The sequence below is a fragment of the Trachemys scripta genome, chromosome 1 (genome assembly GCF_013100865.1).
Source record: "Trachemys scripta elegans isolate TJP31775 chromosome 1, CAS_Tse_1.0, whole genome shotgun sequence".
Lineage (NCBI taxonomy): Eukaryota > Metazoa > Chordata > Testudines > Emydidae > Trachemys > Trachemys scripta.
Genome location: NC_048298.1, coordinates 81,746,623 through 81,767,216, shown reverse-complemented (window position 1 = coordinate 81,767,216; position 20,594 = coordinate 81,746,623). Strand labels below are relative to the sequence as shown.

At 37.9% G+C, this 20,594-nt stretch overlaps 1 protein-coding gene across 1 annotated transcript in view; it reads right to left on the bottom strand.

Annotated features, from left to right (window-relative positions):
- CFAP54 (cilia and flagella associated protein 54) overlaps nucleotides 1-20,594 on the bottom strand; it is a 196,912-nt gene that overhangs the window by 161,397 nt on the left and 14,921 nt on the right. Inside the window, exons 3-14 of the mRNA XM_034774729.1 lie at nucleotides 20,215-20,361; nucleotides 18,380-18,551; nucleotides 16,522-16,580; nucleotides 14,050-14,193; nucleotides 13,476-13,589; nucleotides 13,217-13,377; nucleotides 12,011-12,096; nucleotides 5,137-5,232; nucleotides 3,905-4,017; nucleotides 3,628-3,799; nucleotides 2,771-2,856; nucleotides 381-515 (exon numbers count right to left, since the gene is read on the bottom strand). Coding sequence (XP_034630620.1) covers nucleotides 381-515; nucleotides 2,771-2,856; nucleotides 3,628-3,799; nucleotides 3,905-4,017; nucleotides 5,137-5,232; nucleotides 12,011-12,096; nucleotides 13,217-13,377; nucleotides 13,476-13,589; nucleotides 14,050-14,193; nucleotides 16,522-16,580; nucleotides 18,380-18,551; nucleotides 20,215-20,361 — 1,485 coding nt within the window. The remainder of the gene's footprint in view (nucleotides 1-380; nucleotides 516-2,770; nucleotides 2,857-3,627; nucleotides 3,800-3,904; nucleotides 4,018-5,136; nucleotides 5,233-12,010; nucleotides 12,097-13,216; nucleotides 13,378-13,475; nucleotides 13,590-14,049; nucleotides 14,194-16,521; nucleotides 16,581-18,379; nucleotides 18,552-20,214; nucleotides 20,362-20,594) is intronic.

Genomic DNA, 20,594 nt, shown 5'->3' with positions numbered 1-20,594 from the left:
TAGAAATGGAACAGAGATCCGTTGTCTGCCTCGTCTCTTTTTTTTTCAAGGCGCTTTGAGATGGGAGTGAAGGAGGTTGTTCTCATCCCAATAATTACATTACTAAAAATATGTGTATACATGTGAAGAAAATAGTGGAGAAATGAAAAATACTGTCATTAAAATTAGTGCATTTTTTTATACTTTACAATGCATATGGACCGGTTTGGAATTACATCCCTCACAGAAAGAACACACAACTCTCATTAGTAACTAATGGGAGTTAGGTCTTTATCAAAAGGAAAATATACTTCTGCGATTTGAGACCTAAATTTTAACTTGGGTTAGCCATCATAGAACGCATTCATGTGAATGGAAACAGAATAAGAAAAAAGGAGTACTTTGTAAGCTTTGAATTTGTAGATATATTTTAAGTAGGCACTTCCACTCGTTTGGATCCGCTGAACTCCTACTTTGCACTTCTGCCACAGAAACATTACAATATCAACAAGTATTTCTTTATCTGGTTGGAGAGTCTGGGGAAAAAAAAGATGTTACCATAGCTGCATAAACAGGTGCAGACAAATTAGTTTTTAGTACAGAAAGTAAGCCAATTTATACTTTGCCACATTTAGTGTTCTTATAAGGGATGTCATCAACATGAAATCTAGCCAATATTTTTTTTAAGAAGAGTTAAAAATAGTTTCAGGTATATTATCTGTCCCCTGTCCCCACCTGCCAATTTTGGGGGCGGGATATAATTTTTTTTATTAATTTCTTTCCTCTTGTTGCTATGTGAAAGATTCACACAAAGAAAAGGGTAGAGTAATTAACTACACAGGGAAACTGCAAAATTGACTATATGAAAAGTGCTGCAACAAGTAAACAAACTGGAAAAATATGAAAAATAATATGGGTTACTAGTTATATTAACCTTAGGAGTTGCTTGAGCAACAGTAAGTAAAAAATTTAAGTGTGATTTTTAAGTTGAAAGTGTCTTTTCTCCTTTTCTGCTTAGAATTGCTGCAGTACAGTATAAGCTCCCAGTTTGCCACAAATATTATGGGCTATCATTATGGCCTTAAGGAGAATAGGAAAATATGCCAGCGAACACATCTTAATTAAGAGTTGTTTAAAAGCATATTATCTCCTAGTAACAATGCATTTTAACACCTTGAAATACATTTTATCTGGTTACACCCATATTTGTAAAGGTGTTAAAAACTGTCTAAGTTAACTGCTGTTTAAAAATCTGTTAGCATATAAATAAAACATGGGTATGTCTTCATTGCAGTCTTAACAAAAGTTATCTACACTGGAGTTACTTCTCTTGAGTTAGCTTACGTTGAATGAGAGCAGCCATACTGAGAAATAACACGAACTGCAATGGTGGTGTTGCACTCACTTGTGTGTGATCCTAACACTTCTGGGGTTGTACCCCAGGAGTCTTTGCACTGCAGTAAACTCAATCAGTCTATGAATTCTTTCCCAGTGAATTGTAGGAGAACTTGTCTGTCCTTTCTGGGCACACAGGAAGAATTGTGGGAAGGCAGTGAAGAGCTAGCAGCACTTAAGTGTTTTTTACCTGCATCTACACTACAGAGTGGTCATGTAAGCAGCTGACAAGTTGTGCTAACTGGAGCTTTAGCCTATATCCCCTAAAGCTCTAGATCAGGGGTCGGCAATGTTCGGCACGCGGCTCGCCAGGGTAAGCACCCTAGCAGGCCGGCCCAGTTTATTTACCTGCTGACGCGGCAGGTTTGGCCAATCGCGGCCCCCACTGGCCGCGGTTTGCCGTCCCGGGCCAATGGGGGCAGTGAGAAGTGGCGCAGGCCAAGGGATGTGCTGGCCGCGGCTTCCCGCCGCCCCCTTTGGCCCAGGACAGTGAACCGCGGCCAGCGGGGGCCACAATCGGCCAAACCTGCCGCATCAGCAGGTAAATAAACTGGCCCGGCCCGCTAGGGTGCTTACCCTGGTGAGCTGCATGCCGAACATTGCCGACCCCTGCTCTAGATACATTCCACCATATTTGAGCACACTTGATTCCCTGAGTGCAACACAGCAAAAAGGAATTTGGTCTCCTTCCTGGATTATTAGAAAGCTGCAGTTAGCCTGGTAGTTTTTGAAAATGGCTTTAATTATTTTATGAAACTAGTTTAATTATATAGGATCAATCATAATAAAAAGTAAATTAAAACAAATAAAATAAATCACAATCAATCACATTTCTTATGCATTAATTAATTTCATTTTTGTTGTAATTTGTAAAGCTTGTCAACCAGGCATAACTTCCTCTGACTTTGAATTACATATAATGGTACTGTCAAGAATCAGAGCCTGCTGCAGAGCCAGTCTCCAGGAAACCTAATGAGTGCAGCTGACCTGTAGTAGGCTGCCTGATTGGCTGTGCCAACTGATTGGTTGGAGGAATCTCTGAGGCCCTGCAGCAGTTCAGAGGCTGCTCAAAGCACTTCCTAACACCTCTATTAGCTTCTGCTCTTGCCTTTGTTCTCTCCAGATAACCCAGGCTGACCCTTGACTCTGATTCCTGACTCTCTGACTTCGGCTCTGACCCTTGGCTCTGGCACCTGGCCTTTGACTCCAGCTCTGACCCTGGATTCTGACTTCTGGCTACCTCAACTCCTGTTCTAACTGCTAGGCATGACTCCAGCTCTGATCATTGGGCCTGACTCCTGCTCCAATCACTAGGCATGACTGCCCAAGTCCTAGTCATTTGACAGCTACAATAGCAAGTACTGCACAGAAAAAAATGTGCATAATTCTTTTATACCTGCTTAGATGTACATACGCAGGAAAACACTGTGGTTGCCAAAGTGACAAGATCATCAGAAGGGTCTCCAGGCTTTAGGGATCCTTCTACAGTCACAATTGATAAAGGAGGAAAAGTAAAATCAAAATATTATTTCCTCATACAAATTTCATAAAAACATGATGATTTCAATTAGGGTGACCAGATGTCCCAATTTTATAGGGACAGTCCTGATTTTGGGTCTTTTTCTTATATAGGCTCCTATTACCCCCCACCCCTTGTCCCGATTTTTCATACTTGCTGTCTGGTCACCCTAATTTCAATGCAGCTACTCCAATTTGCACCAGCTGCAATATGGTTCAGGAAATAGTAAATATGAAGGAGAAGCACGTTCCCCATTTTACACATTCCCCACTTCTGTGAAGAATGCACATTACCATTTTGGTACGTGGAAATGTTTTCAAGATGCATGTAATTTTGTGGATGACAGAATACAGATTTAAATGACAGCACACTTTAACAAGTTCTTCTTTTTTAAATGAAAAGAAATCTCAGATGTATGAACCATTAAAACGTGCAAAATAAAGTCATACAAGTCTGTTCCATCCCAGGCTCATTTTTTTTTGGAAAACTGTCTGAAAACATAAGTTAGAATCGTCTCCCATTTATTGGAAATGTCATTAAGTCATGTTTTGACAAGTGAAAGTAAATAAGACACAGTTCAGGAGGTCATAATTTCTCAACTGTTAGTTACAGTGGCAGAAAATGTTATATTGTATTTTAAAGAACTTCATGACAAATAACAAAATTTCTTGCTGAAAAAATTACATTTGAAATGTAATTATTTCAGCTCAGAGCTGTGACTGTCTACAACACACCTTGAAGTGCAATTGTTCTTCTTCCAGAACTGCGAGATATTGTGGTTTCCTTGAAAATATTTTCCTGGACAGAGAGGCCGTGTTTAGATCTTCTTGTAGACACTAGCGGCTGCATCGCAATGATAAGCCTGAGTTCCATTTCTGCTTTCTTCCATATTGGATCATCTTGATTCTAATAGTTTAAACAGAAACAGGTAATGGAAATTTGCCTTAATAATTTATGAACCGAAGTCTGTTTTAATACCCTCCTGTATACCATACAGTAAATTTGGATTACCTGAAGAAAATTAGCAATCAGTCCAATAGTAGAATCAAATACATCCCACTCTTCATAGCTGAAAGCTAACTTTATAAACTTCATAGCAGCTTCTCCAGAAACACCATTTTTCCCTACAACAATGGCAAATAAAAATACAATTCGTTGGAAAAATACAACATTCAGTAAAATTAAAGCTATTTTTAGCATTTGTGTAATACAAAGCTAAAATTCCACAGAATTCGGCAGACACTGAACAATCTTGAGGGATTTCTCAATAACTCTACAAAATAGACTTTTTATATTATATTGCTGGATATTTTTCAGTGTTTATAAGACTGGACTGCCATACCTGCATTGTCATGTTAATTCCAAAAGTCCACGTTGCTGTTGACATTAATGAGTCTTTTTGATGAAGTCATGGACCTAATTCTACCTGCCTCCAGAAATAACCTCAAAATGTTTGCAACCATAGTCCCAACATATGTCCCTCCCTCCAATTATTACTTTTAGGAATGTGAAAAACATGTGCAAAGATGGCTGAAAAGTTCTCATTGCTATATCTGCAAATATACATATACATACTGGGGAGCCTCTTCTCCCTACCCTCTCAAGTGAATCCAGATAAGTGCAGGACAGAATAGGGAGTCTCATGCTCCTTTCTACCATAGGCAAGGGCCCCAGGTAGTACATTCAGCAGTGTTCCACAGTCCCAAGGCAGTGTTCTAGTGAGTGATCTCCAAAGGCTATTCCTTTGGTTGAAGGTGCTGGGAAGAGGGTTATATTAATGTTTGGCAGCAGGTATCTTTTTGAAGGAGCACTAAGGACTGCTCCAAGGCCACGTCATCCTGCTCTGCACAGAAACTCAAGGACCCTCTGCTCAGCCATGTCCACCCCTCTCACCTCCCTAAGCACATTTCACAATTATAACATCAGAAGTTAGCCTTTGATATTTGTAAAGCACTTGAAGATCTCTGGATCAACTGTGCTATGTATGTTCAAAGTAGTAGCATTTTATTACGACGCCTGTATGTTTACAACTTGCTACTTCAGTAAAGCTTGTAATAGCTTTGTAATTAAAATGGAAACAATATTTAATTATTAGTTCTGATTGCGTGAATACTAATAGAAGGTAGGATCTTGCAAACTTTGTAGGCATAGAACTACCATTGGAGTTTGGAGTGCTGAGAGTTTGCATGCTGAGAGTTTGCATGACTGGGTTCAAAATACTTTGAAAATCCAAACTAATTTACCTGTTAATATAAGCTGCAGAAGTGTCGATGATTCATTTATTACACCAGAAGACTCAGTACAATAACTTCCTTGTGTACTAGCAAAGCTGCCACCACCTATAACAAAAGTAACTCATTAGATAATCATACAATTTGTTTGATGTTATATTTTATTTAGTCATAATCAGAACTGCTCAGAAACCAGAATTCCTGTTGTGCAGGAAATTTTGAAATTAAAAAAATATCATCATAATGAAAACCCGCAACTTCAAAATTCACATGAAACAAAGGGAGTTCAAAATTTTTATTATGAAAAATCAAAAAAGGCGTTCTGTTTTGACTTTTTCTCAACAAATTAATGAGTCTCCCCAAGCTGCCCAGAGCTCAGAGAGCCCACTTTCTGGACCACATAAGAACTTAAGAACAGTCATACTGGGTCAGCACAAAGTTTCATCTAGCCCAGTATCCTGTCTTCCGGCAGTGGCCAATGCCAGGTGCCCCAGAGAGAATGAACAGAACAGGTAATCATCAAGTGATCCATCCCCTGTTGCCCATTCCCAGCTTCTGGCAAACAGAGGCTAGGGATACCAGCCCTGTCCATCATGACTAATAGCCATTGACGAACCTATCCTCCATGAATTTAAATAGTTCTATTTTGAACCCTGTTATAGTCTTGGCCTTCACAACATCCTCTGGCAAAGAGTTCCACAGCTTGACTGTGCATTGTGTGAAGAAATACTTCCTTTTGTTTGTTTTAAACATGCTGCCTATTAATTTCATTTGGTGACCCCTAGTTCTTGTGTTATGAGAAGCATTAAATAACACTTCCTTATTTACTTTCTCCACAACAGTCATGATTTTATAGACCTCTATCATATCCCCCCTTAGTCATCTCTTTTCCAAGCTGAAAAGTCCCAGTCTTATTAATCTCTCCTCATACGGAATCCATTCCATACCCCCTAATCATTTTTGTTGTCCTTTTCTGAACCTTTTCCAATTCCAATATATCTTTTTTGAGATGGGGCAACCGCATCTGAAAGCAGTATTCAAGATGTGGGCATACCATGGATTTATATACAGGCAATATGATATTTTCTGTTTTATTATCTATCCCTTTCCTAATGATTCCCAACATTCTGTTAGCTTTTTTGACTGCCACTGCACACTGAATGGATGATTTCAGAGAACTATCTGCAATGACTCTAAGATCTCTCTCGAGTGATAACAGCTAATTTAGACTCCATTATTTCATATGTATAGTTAGGATTATGTTTTCCAATGTGCATTACTTTGCATTTAATCAACATTGAATTTCATCTGCCATTTTGTTGCCCAGTCACCCAGTTTTGAGAGATCCCTTTGTAGCTCTTCGCAGTCTGCTTGGGACTTAACTATCTTGAGTAGTTTTATATCATCTGCAAATTTTGCCACCTCAATGTTTACCCCTTTTTCCAAATCATTTATGAATATGTTGAATAGTACCAGTCCCAGTACAAACCCTTGTGGGACACCACTCTCTCCATTCTGAAAACTGACCATTTATTCCTACCCTTTGTGTCCTATCTTTAAACCAGTTACAAATCCATGAGAGGACCTTCCCTCTTATCCCATGACAACTTACTTTGCTTAAGAGCCTTTGGTGAGGGACTTTGTCAAAGGCTTTCTGAAAATCTAAGTACATTATATCCACTGGATCCCCCTTGTCCACATGCTTGTTGTCCCCCTCAAAGAATTCTAGTAGATTGGTGAGGCATGATTTCCCTTTACAAAAACCATGTTAACTCTTCCCCAACAAATTGTGTTCATCTATGTGTCTGACAATTCTGTTTTTTACTATAGTTTCAACCAGTTTGCCTGGCACTGGGATCAGGCTTACTGGCCTATAATTGCCGGGATCACCTGTGGAGCCCTTTTTAAAAATTGGCATCACGTTAGCTATCCTCCAATCATTTGATACAGAAGCTGATTTAAATGATAGGTTACTAACCACAGTTAGTTGTTCTGCAATTTCACATTTGAGTTCCTTCAGAACTCTTGGGTGAACACCATCTGGTCCTGGTGACTTATTAATGTTTAGTTTATCAATTTGTTCCAAAACCTCATTTAATGATACCTCAGTCTGGGACAGTTGGTTCCTCATATTTGTCACCTAAAAAGAATGGCTCAGATTGGGGAATCTCCTTCACATCCTCAGCCATGAAGACTGATGCAGAGAATTCATTTAGTTTCTCTGCAATGGCTTTATCGTTCTTGAGCGCTCCTTTAGTATCTCGATCGTCCAGTGGCCCCACTGTTGGTAAGCAGGCTTCCTGCTTCTGGTGTACTTAAAAAAATTTTTGCTATTACTTTTTGAGTCTTTGGCTAGCTGTTCTTCATTCTTTTTTGGCCTTCCTAATTATATTTTTACACTTCACTTGCCAGAGTTTATGCTCCTTTTTATTTTCCTCACTAGGTTTAACTACCCAGAAGCTAGGAAGCCCTGACAACCCTGGCTCAAACCGGGGCTTCCAGAGCTTCTGGGATCCCAGCTCTGTGGCAGCCCACAATACCGGCAGACAAGCTGTCAGGAAGCCTGCCTGGTTTCTGTTGGAAGATTCAATAAAGCCAACACATTCCCACAAAATATTTTTATTTTGATTATCAGCATTTTCTAACAGAAAAATGTTTTGTTAGAAAACTTCTGACCAGCTCTAGTCATAATGATCTTGGAAGTAAAATACAATTATTAAATGTATTTACTTTATACATGTATTTTATTACCAAAACATCTTCCACTCCATGGTTCTAATTCTGTCCTTATTTACACCTCCATAGAACTCTACTGACTTAAATAGAGAGGTCTCGGGTGAAAATCAGTGCAAAATTTGGCTCCTGAAGTGTCCTTCTGAACAACTATTTTATGTGGTAAATAAACTGTATTAGATAGACTCTCTCTGAAATTACACTCATGCAACTGAAATTTAAAGTTAGTGGGGATGCATGGGTGTGACTTAGGACAGAAAATGACCTGCTCTATATACCCAAACACATGAGATTAAAAATGCTTTAAGCAGTGCCAGGGCAAATTTAAGAAACAGAGATCTTTGGTTAATAATTTGAAACATTCTAGGCATACACATAATAATGAGCAACTAAGCATTTGGCTGTCAAAGACCTTCTACCACATGAAGTTTGCACAAAAGAGACTTATCAGCACATCCCAAGAGAAATGTGCAGCCATCAGCTGTGATTTTAATTACATGATTGGTTGATTTGTGCATGTTTTTTTTAAACAGAGGCTATTTAAATGGTTTTACCAGCAATAAAACATTCTTTCAGGGTGAAATTCACTCCTCCCCACACAAATCTTGACTAAATGTACTTTGTTCAGGGAATGAAGTGGATGTCAAGGGATGGAATCCACCATCACAACATACAGGCTGGCTATAGGACTGCATCACAGCCCATTGGAAGCTAGCATTCCAGCCCACGTGCTAAAATAGCAACCACAGTCACTCTTCATATCCTCTATGCTGGAATGACTGGATACAAATAAGCATATATCAAGTGGGTCCTACCCTGGGTCATCACAAAGACCCCTTCCATGCTGACCTATTCAGAAAAGGTGCAGACTTTCTGTGAAGCACAAGGAGTTACTCCGGATATACACTGGTAAAACTGACAGCTGAATCTGGCCAAAGGTTTTAACTTACGTCAAGTCAAATTTTGTGAAGGCAAAATTTAAAAAAAATTAAGTTTGATTTTATCAGTGCTATGGTTATAACTCAAGTATCAGAGGGGTAGCCGTGTTAGTCTGAATCTGTAAAAAGCAACAGAGGGTCCTGTGGCACCTTTAAGACTAACAGAAGTATTGGAGCATAAGCTTTCGTGGGTGAATGCCNCAACCATTTCTAGAGGGAGGAGGGTAAATCCACATTTTACTGGCAACCTCATTCCAAACCAAAGACAAGAAATATTTTTAAACAATTCCTTATAATTATACATGCAGGTTTAAAATTTCCCAAGTACACTATATTGGATTTTAAAAACCCAACATTTGTTGCTAAGTTGCTATATCCCCAATCTTTCTTTCAACAACATGGGGGAAATAATGACAGTCCCAAACCTGCAACTGGCTCTATGCAACAGAACCCTGCCCCCATGTATAGCCCTTGACCATTTATGCACAGAACACAGGTTTTATTTAAATAAATAAATGCCTGAGTTGGGGAAGATAACTATACACAGCAGTAAGAAGAACAGGAGTACTTGTGGCACCTTAGAGACTAACAAATTTATAAATCTGTTAGTCTCTAAGGTGCCACAAGTACTCCTGTTCTTTTTGCGGATACAGACTACCACAGCTGCTACTCTGAAACCTATACACAGCAGTGATAGGAATATTGTTTTAGCTGTAAACAGTTCCCTGTGGTGTTTGCAATCCAAATATTACAGCATTATAGGGGTGAAGGAGAAAATGAAAATTACTGAAAACTAATGGAAAATGAGCCAGTCTATTTTCATTTTCCAAGTTAAATTAAGAGCTAAAAGTACATGGAACTCCACACATACTAAAAGTTAAGCATGTACTTATATACTTTGCTGGATCAGGACCAGATCACTCAGCACCTTGCAGGATCAAACACTTATCAGGCATTCCAGTCTAAAGATCCCTACATTCTGGCTTTTCTACACAAATGTTTCGTTTGCACAAGCTGAGGTATAAAACTACCTGCAAAAGCCTGCCGTGCACTTAAGTGTCCATATGGACCCTGCTGCTGCACACTAAAAGTTCCCTAGTGCACTTTGATCTATGGCTGTTTCAAAACTGGATAAATCAAAGGGCACTAGAAAACTTTTAGTTCATGGCATTAGGGTTCACACTGACACTGAGTGCATGGCACAGTAGTGCAGGGTACATTTACACCTCAGTTTGCCACGAGCCAAGTGTTCATATAGACAAGCTCTCTATCTTCTTATCATACTATGAATACTGCTCTGCACATGTTTTATAACATTAAAATGTCACAAAAATTGCTTTAAAAGTGAACCAGTGCAGGCAAATATAGTTCTATAGATTTTTCCCATTTATTTGAACATTAGTAAATCTACAAAATGTGCAGAAATATTTTTGGCACTGATATCACATTTAGGGTTCACAGCATTGAACAAAAAATCAAACTATAAAAGCATGTAAAAACAAATACCATGACAATTCAATACCTCTGTTTGCTAAGGCCAAGAAAACAGGCATGGCAAGTAGTGGACAAAAATGTCACATTTTAAAACAATCATTAAGAAATTAATTCCTAACAATCAGTCACTTTTAAAACCAGGCATTAAGTAACGTCAGAAACTGATACAGTATTATGAGAAATCTTTGGGAATTACATTGTAAACTGAATTATCTACTGACCCGGACCACAGACTTCAAAGTCTGCAGAAACAATACCCCTATTAGAAATGTACACCTGTTTCCCCAAGTCCTGCTGAAGGACATCACCTAAATCCAGCTAAGTTTTACTGAGCCAAATCTTTGAGAAATCTGGTAGTCTTTACATATGCAAACCACACCTTCCTGAAAAAAATTGTGGCATGACCTTGTTTTATACAACCTGAGGTTTCAGATAAGTGAGGTTTGGATCAACTGGATTGTGCTATATACTCAGAAGTTTAATATGAAAGTATACATGACTGAAATCACATATGACCTGATACTGAAGCCCTTGATACTCTTTTATACCAATGTATCATACAAACCAGGGCAATCAGGTCACATCTGAAATGTGTCAGAATGATGATGTTATAGCTTTGCTATTAACTACAGTAAAGCTAAGTTTTTGTCACGGATAGTTTTTGAAAAAACGTCATGGAAAGGTCACTGGCAATAAACAAAAATTCACAGAGGCCTGTGACCTGTCTCTGACTTTCACTAAAAATATCCCTGACAAAATGGGGAGGTGGGTTCAGTACCCACTCTTGCTGGGGCTCCTTGCAGACTGCTGGGGGGTCTCCTTCCCCCCAAGGTGGCTGGGAGCTATGGGGGGCCACTGATGCAGCTGGACAGCTGCAGGGTCCCCCTGCCGTGGTTGGGCAGCTTCGGGAAGACCCTCACCGCCGACCATGTCTGGACAGTTGCGGGGCGGGAGGGGTCCCCTGCTGCTCACTGCAGCTGGGCAGCTGTGGGAGTTCCCCTGCTGCTCCCCTGGGCTGGGCAGCTGCAGGCTCCCCGACCAGAGTGGGGGCTCAGAGCTGCGAGGGCGGGGCTGGCAAGGAGCTCCAGCCCCGGGCAGAAAATGTCACAGAGGTCAAAGGAAGTCACGCAATCCGTGACCCTTTGACCTCTGTGACCTAATCATAACCTTAACTATAAACAATATCAGTTGAGAAATCCCATGATTTCATAATGTTATCTCTGATGGAACTTATTTATACACCTGTTTTTCCCCAATAATGATTAATAGACTTTTTTCTATTAGTAAAGAAACAATAACAGTATGTACAAATGATATTAATATTTAATAGTATATTATTTTCCAGCAAAAATTACATTCTTCTGATTTTTAATAGGACTGGGGTTTACCAAATATAGTGCTTTCATTCTCAGGCTATCCCAAAAGTACTTTATGAATAAATAAGTTAGATAATGATTGTGCAAGTAAATAAATCTTATCAACAATTCACACAGCTCTGTATATTTAACAGTGACAGAATAAATGATGAGACAGAAATGGGAGTTATGCAAGGGGATTTCTAACTTCTGCCTTGATGGCCTCTCAGCCCAGACAGAAAAGACCTCTTGTCTCTCATCTCACCCAGAGGATGATAGTGTAGCACTTACCTATGCCTCTTGGTATTGCTATATTTGTAATGAACAAGAATGGAAATCATAGGACCAGATTAACCACAGGTTTACCCCACCAAAAACTCTGACGCAGGTCCACAGCATAAAGCCTTCCAGCAGTGGAGACTGCAATGATGCAAAGTGACTGCAAGCAAGTACTGACCAGCAAGAGAGTAGCTGGAGAGTGTGCTGGTTAGAGCCTCTCTCCCATTGGCAGAGAGGCTATGTAGCCCTAGCAAGAATTAAAGATGAAACCATAAGGGAAAAAGCAGAATTACCATCTGCCTTTCTTGGGGTGAATCACCGCTGGAGTGTAAAGGGCTTCTCTAGCTCCGGGAACTGTAAATCACACCTCCCTGCACCAGTGTTAGTGGAAGTTCTATAGCCTATGTTATGCAGGGGGTCAGACTTGATGATCACAGGATCCCTTCTGGCCTTAGACTCTATGAATGTGTGAATCTTGTCTCTAGGAAAGGTCTTGAACTCAATGACTTTAAACCTGACTCAGAAGGAAGAGTGATACTCTCTGAGGTATATGGGGAAACTATTATGAATACACATAATAGTATAAAAATAAATGCAGCTATTAAAGCTAATAAAGTAGGTCTGGGTGTTGTCCAAAGAAAGCAAGTATGCAAAAATATTTAATATTATGAAATGTTTCTCTATACTAATTTATAAGGCTTCTCCCAGTAGAACACTTGGCTGTGGCAGCTAAGATTGTTGGCAATAGAATGTGAGTTGGGGGAAATGATTATTTCCATCAAAGGCTATTTCATACTTTGCACTCATTTATATAGGTTACAGAATCTTAAGGGGGAGTGAGGAATCTCTGAAAAAATGTATCTTTCAAGGTTTTAGAGGAGTACTGCAACGCAAAAACCCACTGAAAATTTGTTGAAGCTGGCACTGAATCTTTAATGTAATTAAACACAGTAGGGAAAATTCAAGGGGCCATACACCAGGGATGAATTTAAACAAGATTTTTTAAAATTATATTAAATACTGTAGAATTGTGGCTATTTTGCAGTGTACAGCCAAGAACATTTATCCTGCACAAATAACACACAGCCACTAAAGAAAACGAGTCCTGAATGATCTAATATAGACCATATTGCCTATTAAAATAATTACACTCTTAAGTTGGTTCCGAGTCTTAATGGTAAAGTTAATATGTTATTTATAAGGCTGGAAAGGGAAAACAAATCATTCTGTTTGCAGATAATGCTGTATGCCCACATAAGATGTGTGCTAGGCAAAGCTATGTCATATCATTACTAAAAATAAGTAATAAACAGATCAAAAAGAAAAAGATTTACACAAAATTCTAAACTTACATTTTGTGCTTCCTTTAGATTAACCCTTAATTTTGGTCGAAAAAATCCTTTGGGCTTTCTTCTGGATTCATATACTGCTCTCTTGAAAACCATTACTGCCATCTGACTCAAAGAGAAGCAGGTGAGTAAAAACTGTGTTATGTATTCTGCTTGTTCAGCTGTATGTATTGTAATTTTTATAAATTGTGACATGTTTATACCTTTATAGTGGCCTCTCTAAAAACTTTTTTTGTTTCTGAATTTTGTGGTGAACAACTCATGCTTTCCAATTGCTTTAGTTCATCAATTTTACTCAGACCACGGCGAGCGAATACCTATATAGCATAAAAATTGGATAAAGAGTTGATTTATCTATCTTGATATTATGGTTCTGTGCTCTGCTTGCTAGGAGAGGGAGAGTACAATAGCCACACCACCTCCTCATCCTTGTGTTCAGAGAACAATAAAGACTAAAATCATAGCCAGCTCCTGTACAACAGATGCAAGGGGAAAGAAACTCCTTGCTCTCTCTCCTTTTGTGCAACCGCTGAGGGGCTGGCCACAGTCGAGCCCTGAACACTTAGAATGTTTATGTACATATTAAAAAATGTATTACTGTGCTTTAATTTGAATTGATTAGTTCAATTTATACAGAGAAACATACTGTAGTAGCCTAACTACATTTCTGAACGCAGATAAAAAGCAAATATAATAATAAAATGTAATATTTAAATAAATATGCAGCTTGCCATTTATTGTTACAAATAAAATTATAAGAGTGATACATAAGGCTACCTCTCCATGGATGCTGGCTTGGTTGTCATAATAACAATAACAAACTGCAGTGTAAAGGGTGGTTCTCCATGTCAAATAGTGTACAGCTAAAAGTGGTACTGATGATTCCATACATATGCTGGCCCACAATAGGTATTCCAGCACCTGTGATGGGAAAAAACAATTATGAACAAAACATTATAAAGAACTGCTCAAAATGTATTAACACTATAAACGTGAAACAGTTGGCTGAGAAAATTATTAAGCATTGATATGCATTTCCTATTGCTCAAAGATGCACATAAAAAACATGGACTTAAATAACAGAACAAATTAGAACAAGAAATCACAGAAAGAGGGTTAATATTTCATTCATTTTACTTTCAGTCATTTATGAATTTTTCCACCTAGAATTGTGTTCATTTTCATCTCTAGACCTGAAGAAGAACTCTACATAGTTCAAAAGCTGGTCTCTTTCATTAACAGAAGTTAATCCAATAAAAGATATTACATCACCTACCTTGTCTCTCTTCATCTTCACCTGACATTTTATGGCCTGAGATATCAAAACAATCCCAGTTCACTACTAAACTGTTTCCTCATTTAGGGCTTGATCCTGCTCTCATTCAAGTCAATTGAAAAACTCCTATTCACTTGAAAGATGCAAGATCAAGCCCTTTAGACTCTGATCCCACAAAGCATTGAGCGCTTCTTATGAGGTGCTGAGCACACTCTACTTTCACTGTCCTCAGTGGGTATAGGAGATTCAGGCCTTCAGTTTGGGGAAATTCATCCTCTTCTCCAAACCTACTCTTCACAGCAAAGACCTCTTGATATAATTAGCCCTGCTAAAAGACAGGTCTACCTTGATTTCTACAGAATCACACCACTTCACCCTACTGAACAGCATTTTCCTCTCTTACTATTCTTGGGCCTGATGCTCTATGAGATGCTGAGCACCCTCATTTCCAAATGAAGTCAATTTACAAACTCAGGCCTTCTGTAAATTACTGAACTGAAAATACATGTCCTGAATGTAGCTGACAGTGTTTCCTCCAGAAATCATGAAGCACATTACATGTATAATATGAGCTACACTGGCATATAGAATAAAGATACAAAGTCACTTCCAGTTTCAATGCTAAGATGTTCAAATCGAAAATTTCCTTTGAAACTCTCCAGTCGCTGACAGGGATACACTTGCTCTTTATGCATGACTGAAATAACCATCTGTCAACAAAATAAAATATTGGATCCAAGATTGCCCAGTGTCTGTTTTCTCCAGGTGGGGGGGAAATTGAAATCCAATTCAAATCTAGATAAATAAAAAAATAAAGTCCAAGGCATACCAACTGAGATACTCACATGAAAGAAACTTTCATGATTAAAAAAAACCCAGCCACAGGGTGTCACTACAGCTCTACCAAAAATCAGCAAAAGGGTAATTCCATTCATATAAACAAACAGCCCAATATGGTTCAGCTTGCTGATTTATTCCCTATTTTAAATAGTGGAATCATAACGACGTATAATAAATTATCCTAACCTCAGTTAACAACAGCTTGCCATTAAGAGTCATTGGTACTATTTGCTTTAGTTAAGCATTTATAGTGATGACAGAGTTACAGTGTAATATTTGTCAGCTGTGGATACAAACATCTGTCTAAAGCATTCTGTTTTATTCAAATTTACAAGTAAGCAGTATTATATGATGGATATTTTTAAAAGATTTTTTGTCAAAATGAAGTCAAAAGGCCACATTCTCAGCTGGTGTAAATCAATGTAACAGACTTCAATGGAGCAATAATGATCTATACCAGTTGAAGATCTGGCCCAAAACATGCAGTGGGAATGAGGCTCCATCAGGGATATCTAATTAAAGTCTTCAGAACCCTAAGCTCAACCCTCTGCCTTCCTCACAAAGCCAGTATAAGAATCTTGTGCCACCCTTTTTTGATAATTGACTTCTTTGGAATCACTACCTTGTGTCGAGATATTAGGAGCCAAGATTTGGGGTGATAAATCATTAAAATGTTGTGCAGTTAAAGTGTGCTTCACTTTTGAAATAAACAGTTTATTAAATTAAAAATGAACTAAATACAACTTCAAGGGGCTTGGATGACTCTTACTGCAACACTCCACAGGGGCCTGACTAATCCCAAAGACCAGCAGCCTGGTATGCTTGGGTCATATGCTCACAGTTGAATGCCGCAGAGGTCCATGAAGGCTTGGGGGACTCATGTTCTCCTGCCCTTCTACTCGAGCCTCTCTGGACACCAAACTCTTTTACCCCACTGTCCAGGATGGTCAGCGTTACTATTGCCAGGGAGAGTGGAGTTGGTCAGATAAGATTTACCCAATGTGCAAAATAAAAATGCATTTCCTTCTTTTCAGTAAAATTCTGTTTGCTGTAAAGCTAAAAGTATTCTTAATAGCTGTACAATATATTAGAAATACCAAATATAAAAAACCTTCCAATTTATCTTGCCATACCTTAGCAGACTGACCTATGCTCATCAAACGTCTGCATATTGTGTATATATAAATTGTACCTAGAAGAATAAAAATAAATTAAAATCTATACAAAAATGGATACGAGTTCAACATTTCTACTTCAAATCTGTTATGCTAGTTAACTGAAATGTTGTTGTTAGAATTTGGATTGTTAATAAGTCTCTTATTTCAAGATGAAAAACAACTGAAAATATAGTTTTAAAAATTAAAAAACTTTTAACATAATTATTTTTAAATTAGAGAAGTTGAAGCCATTGAAATTCTTGTGTGATGTTAATGTTCATTGTAAAATAAGTAGAAAAACAGCCTCATAAAAATTATATATTACTGAAGTCTTAAATGTCCACTAGAAATATTTGATATCACAGGTCAAATCAAGGGATGTGACTATTGGAGGTAGAATTTTCATGGGGAAATTCATGGGACTTGTGCTCTTCAATCACTAAAGTACTTTTGAAAATCCCATCATGGAAGTGTAACATGTATAACAAAGTTATGAGTACACAAAAAGCTAGACAAGCAATAAAACACTCCAGGGTGTATATTCTGTGTAGAAAAGGACACCTGTAGTGCAAAGAGGCAGCCAAACGCCAATCAACACAACTAGAAGGACATTTTATCAACAAGCCACCCCACAGCATCCATTAATAGGGTATTGGTATATGCCTCGGAGGTAGTGAGCCACAAACCTCCTGTTGCTGAGGGAGCTACAGAAAGATGTTCTACCCAGAAGAAGGGGCAGAGTCCTGGGAGGAGAAATGCCAGAGTTCAGGTCCTACCCTAACCTCATTTCAGCCAGTTGGAAGGAGCTAATGCTGGCCAAAACCATGCTCAAGACAGGGATTTGGTCCAGAGAACTGGCAATGGGATCCCAGAATGGAAAATTAGTATATTTTAATTTAATTATTTTATTGTGTTTCTTTGGCAGTCAAGGGAGAGCTGAAAGGGAGAGGTGGGACCAAGAGTGGTCTCAGCAGATAAGAGTGGTTGGAATCTCCAGCCCCATTAAAGCTCTAAACAGGAAAGAAAATACCAGCACTTCACCGCCAATTCAAAAGTGCCTTTTCTCTCATATGCAATTTTATATTACAATAACTTACACTAGTAGCATCAAATAATAATCCATGCCTTTGGATGGGAGAAAAAAAAACAGAATGACCTTAAGAATTCTTGATACGTCTCTTTTTATATACCCAAGTCTGTTCATCTGATCTAAATTAAGCCAAGTATGAACAACACACTTACATGGTGGACAATATCAATCAGATACAGATGGAATCAAATTCTTAATCTAAAATGGTTTCCATTTTTAAAAGGAATGTTTATCATTAAATCCAATGCTGGAGAATATTATTTTTAAAAAAGCACACACAAACTTTTTATGTTTCAAACAGTCATAAATTTATTTCCTATTTCCTACACTTCAGAAATGTAATCCTCTTTGTACAAAAAAATCCCTATTTATAAGTACATTTTATAGCTAAAAAATTCTGTAGTTTGCTTATATATCAGCATTTAATTTAAAAAATGCTTTCATCATGATCTGTCAGAATTCATTATAGGAGTACACTCAAAACACTGCTCAACTGTGGGCTATGAATAAGTTATTTCTTTTACAGATATCCAACACAAAAATGTAATACCATGTAGAAAAATGAAAACTGAAAGTCATTGTGAATTTCAAACTATCATTATTTAATTGTTGAAAAAATACTTACGATTAAAAGGGAACTAGAATTTTACTCACAGTCTTTTTGTTGTCATTACTGAACAAGTATGAAATTTCCTTTCCAAGGCATATTTTGACAGAAAAATATAAATGAAATATGTAACGTACCATTATAGATAAGCCAACACAAATGCTCCTGAGGTAGAGCCACCTGCATAATGAGTCGTAAGGAGGACAAGATATTGAAACACATCTGCAGAGATTCTTGATTCTGGAGATTTCTATCACTGATGCATACCATCTGGTAAATGCAAATATTCCTTCCTTGCAAAGCATGGAACTAAAGTGTATGGGAACAGAAGTAAAATAAAAAATACTGTCTTTTAAAATATAAATATTTATATTTAGCAGTTTTCACATTAGTATTTTGTTGTGCTTTGCTAAACATGAAAAAGTAAAGCATACATCAGAGTTAGTGAATTAGAGAATAGAAAAGGGGTTATTAAGCTGTGCAGATGGCTTCCATTAGATCCACATGCAGAGAATAAGTTTAATACACTATACTCCTGCGTGACAGAGTGGTAGGAAGGGAGGATAAATAAGGCACTGGACTGGGACTTGGGACAAAAGTAGATCAGTGCCTAAGGTCTAACTCTGTATACATCAATATTATATGGACTAAGCATTCTAATTTAGGCACCTTCTATTTTGAAATTAGATCCCGTGGCATTTCCAAGGTCCATGAAGATGGACAACTCAACACATGTTGCAAGTTAAGTAAAGGAAACCATTTCTGGAACTTTAGATTTATTTTAAAAATTATCTTGAAACAACAAAATAAAACAGACTAATGAAATCTCTGACCACATTCCCTTCTTGAAGTTGAACAGTCTTTAAATACCAAAACAAACAATAGCTCTCATATTTCCAGAGCTCCCTGTCCTGGATTCTAAGCAAGTCACCTCATTCCATCTCTTCCCAGAAAAAAAAAAAAATCTAAGGCCCTTTTTAAGGCTTTACCCCTAACTAAGGTCAGCTGTACCTGATCATCACAAGTGCTGGCAGGAAACACATGGCTTTCCCAGTTATCCTAGCTCAGGGAGAAATCCAAATACCCACATCAGTGTCTGGTGCAGCAGAGACTCCCAATAGAGCACTGCTGGGACAGAATGCATTATTTTTATGATGCCTTCCTCTCACCTTGCCCTGCCTTACTCATACCAAAGGACCTATCACAAGCCCTTGGTCTCTTGTAGCGATAACACAAAGGAATGTTTACACCCTCCCTGAGGTCATTTGGCTTTCCTACAAATTTTCATCATTTACAGATGAAACTAATGACCATATAAATCTATTTATCAGTCTATTTTATTTAATACCTGGAAAAGAATATATTGATAGTAGTGTGATGCTGCTTTGTCATCAAGCAGCTTATGTGTAGTATTTTTACACAGAAATACTGCACAAATTACAATACAAAGTTCTAACTGTGTTGACTGCCTTGTTTTCATATAAGGTAGGAACACAAAAATTGACACATTCAATCAGCGACCAGTCATCAACTTTGGTCCATATCCTGTCTTTGACAGTAGTTTATACCAGTGTTTTGGAGGAGAAACCCTGGTCATGGAATAACCTGCCCACAGGAAAATTGTCTACCTAACCTCAATTAATTAGAGGTTGGATTATGCCTTGAAGCGTGAGGGGTTATATCTCTTCCAAAACTTTTTTTAAATCATTAATTATATAACTCTGGATATTCTCAGCATTCATATAATTGTGAATCCCTTTTTAACCTCAATGACATCTTGTGGCAAGGAGCTCTATAGACATGTGTATTATTTTCTATTCTGGATATGTGAACGATTAAAGAGCTCCAGGTATTAGTAAATCTACCTCTCGTTAGTGCAACAGTCTGATATACATTTGTTGAAGCTTAATAAAGGCCTCTTATTTTGAAATCATTAACATTTTTGTTAAAACTCTTACTTGTTTATACCTACCGTAAGTGCAGCACTTTTATCACCAAAGCCATTTGGAAAAAACATGGACTTAAACTGATTCACATCTGCTATTACCTCATCAAGGTTTATTGAACTGAACTGCTGAAGATACCGTCCATAGCACTGTAAAAGTGCCAGCTTATATTCCTGGAATGTGAAGAATATGTTATTCATAGATTTTGCATTTTATTTTTCTATGCAATTATAAAATGTGTATTATACTTTTTTACACTCATTTAACAAATGGCAATGTAGAACAATAACTGGAGGTGAAGTAGACTCACCCAGGACTATGCTGAAAAGTCAGGAAAACATTCTGTAATGTAGTTTATAAAGATAAAGTCACCCAAAGAAAACATTAGAATCTTTGGAGTAATCAA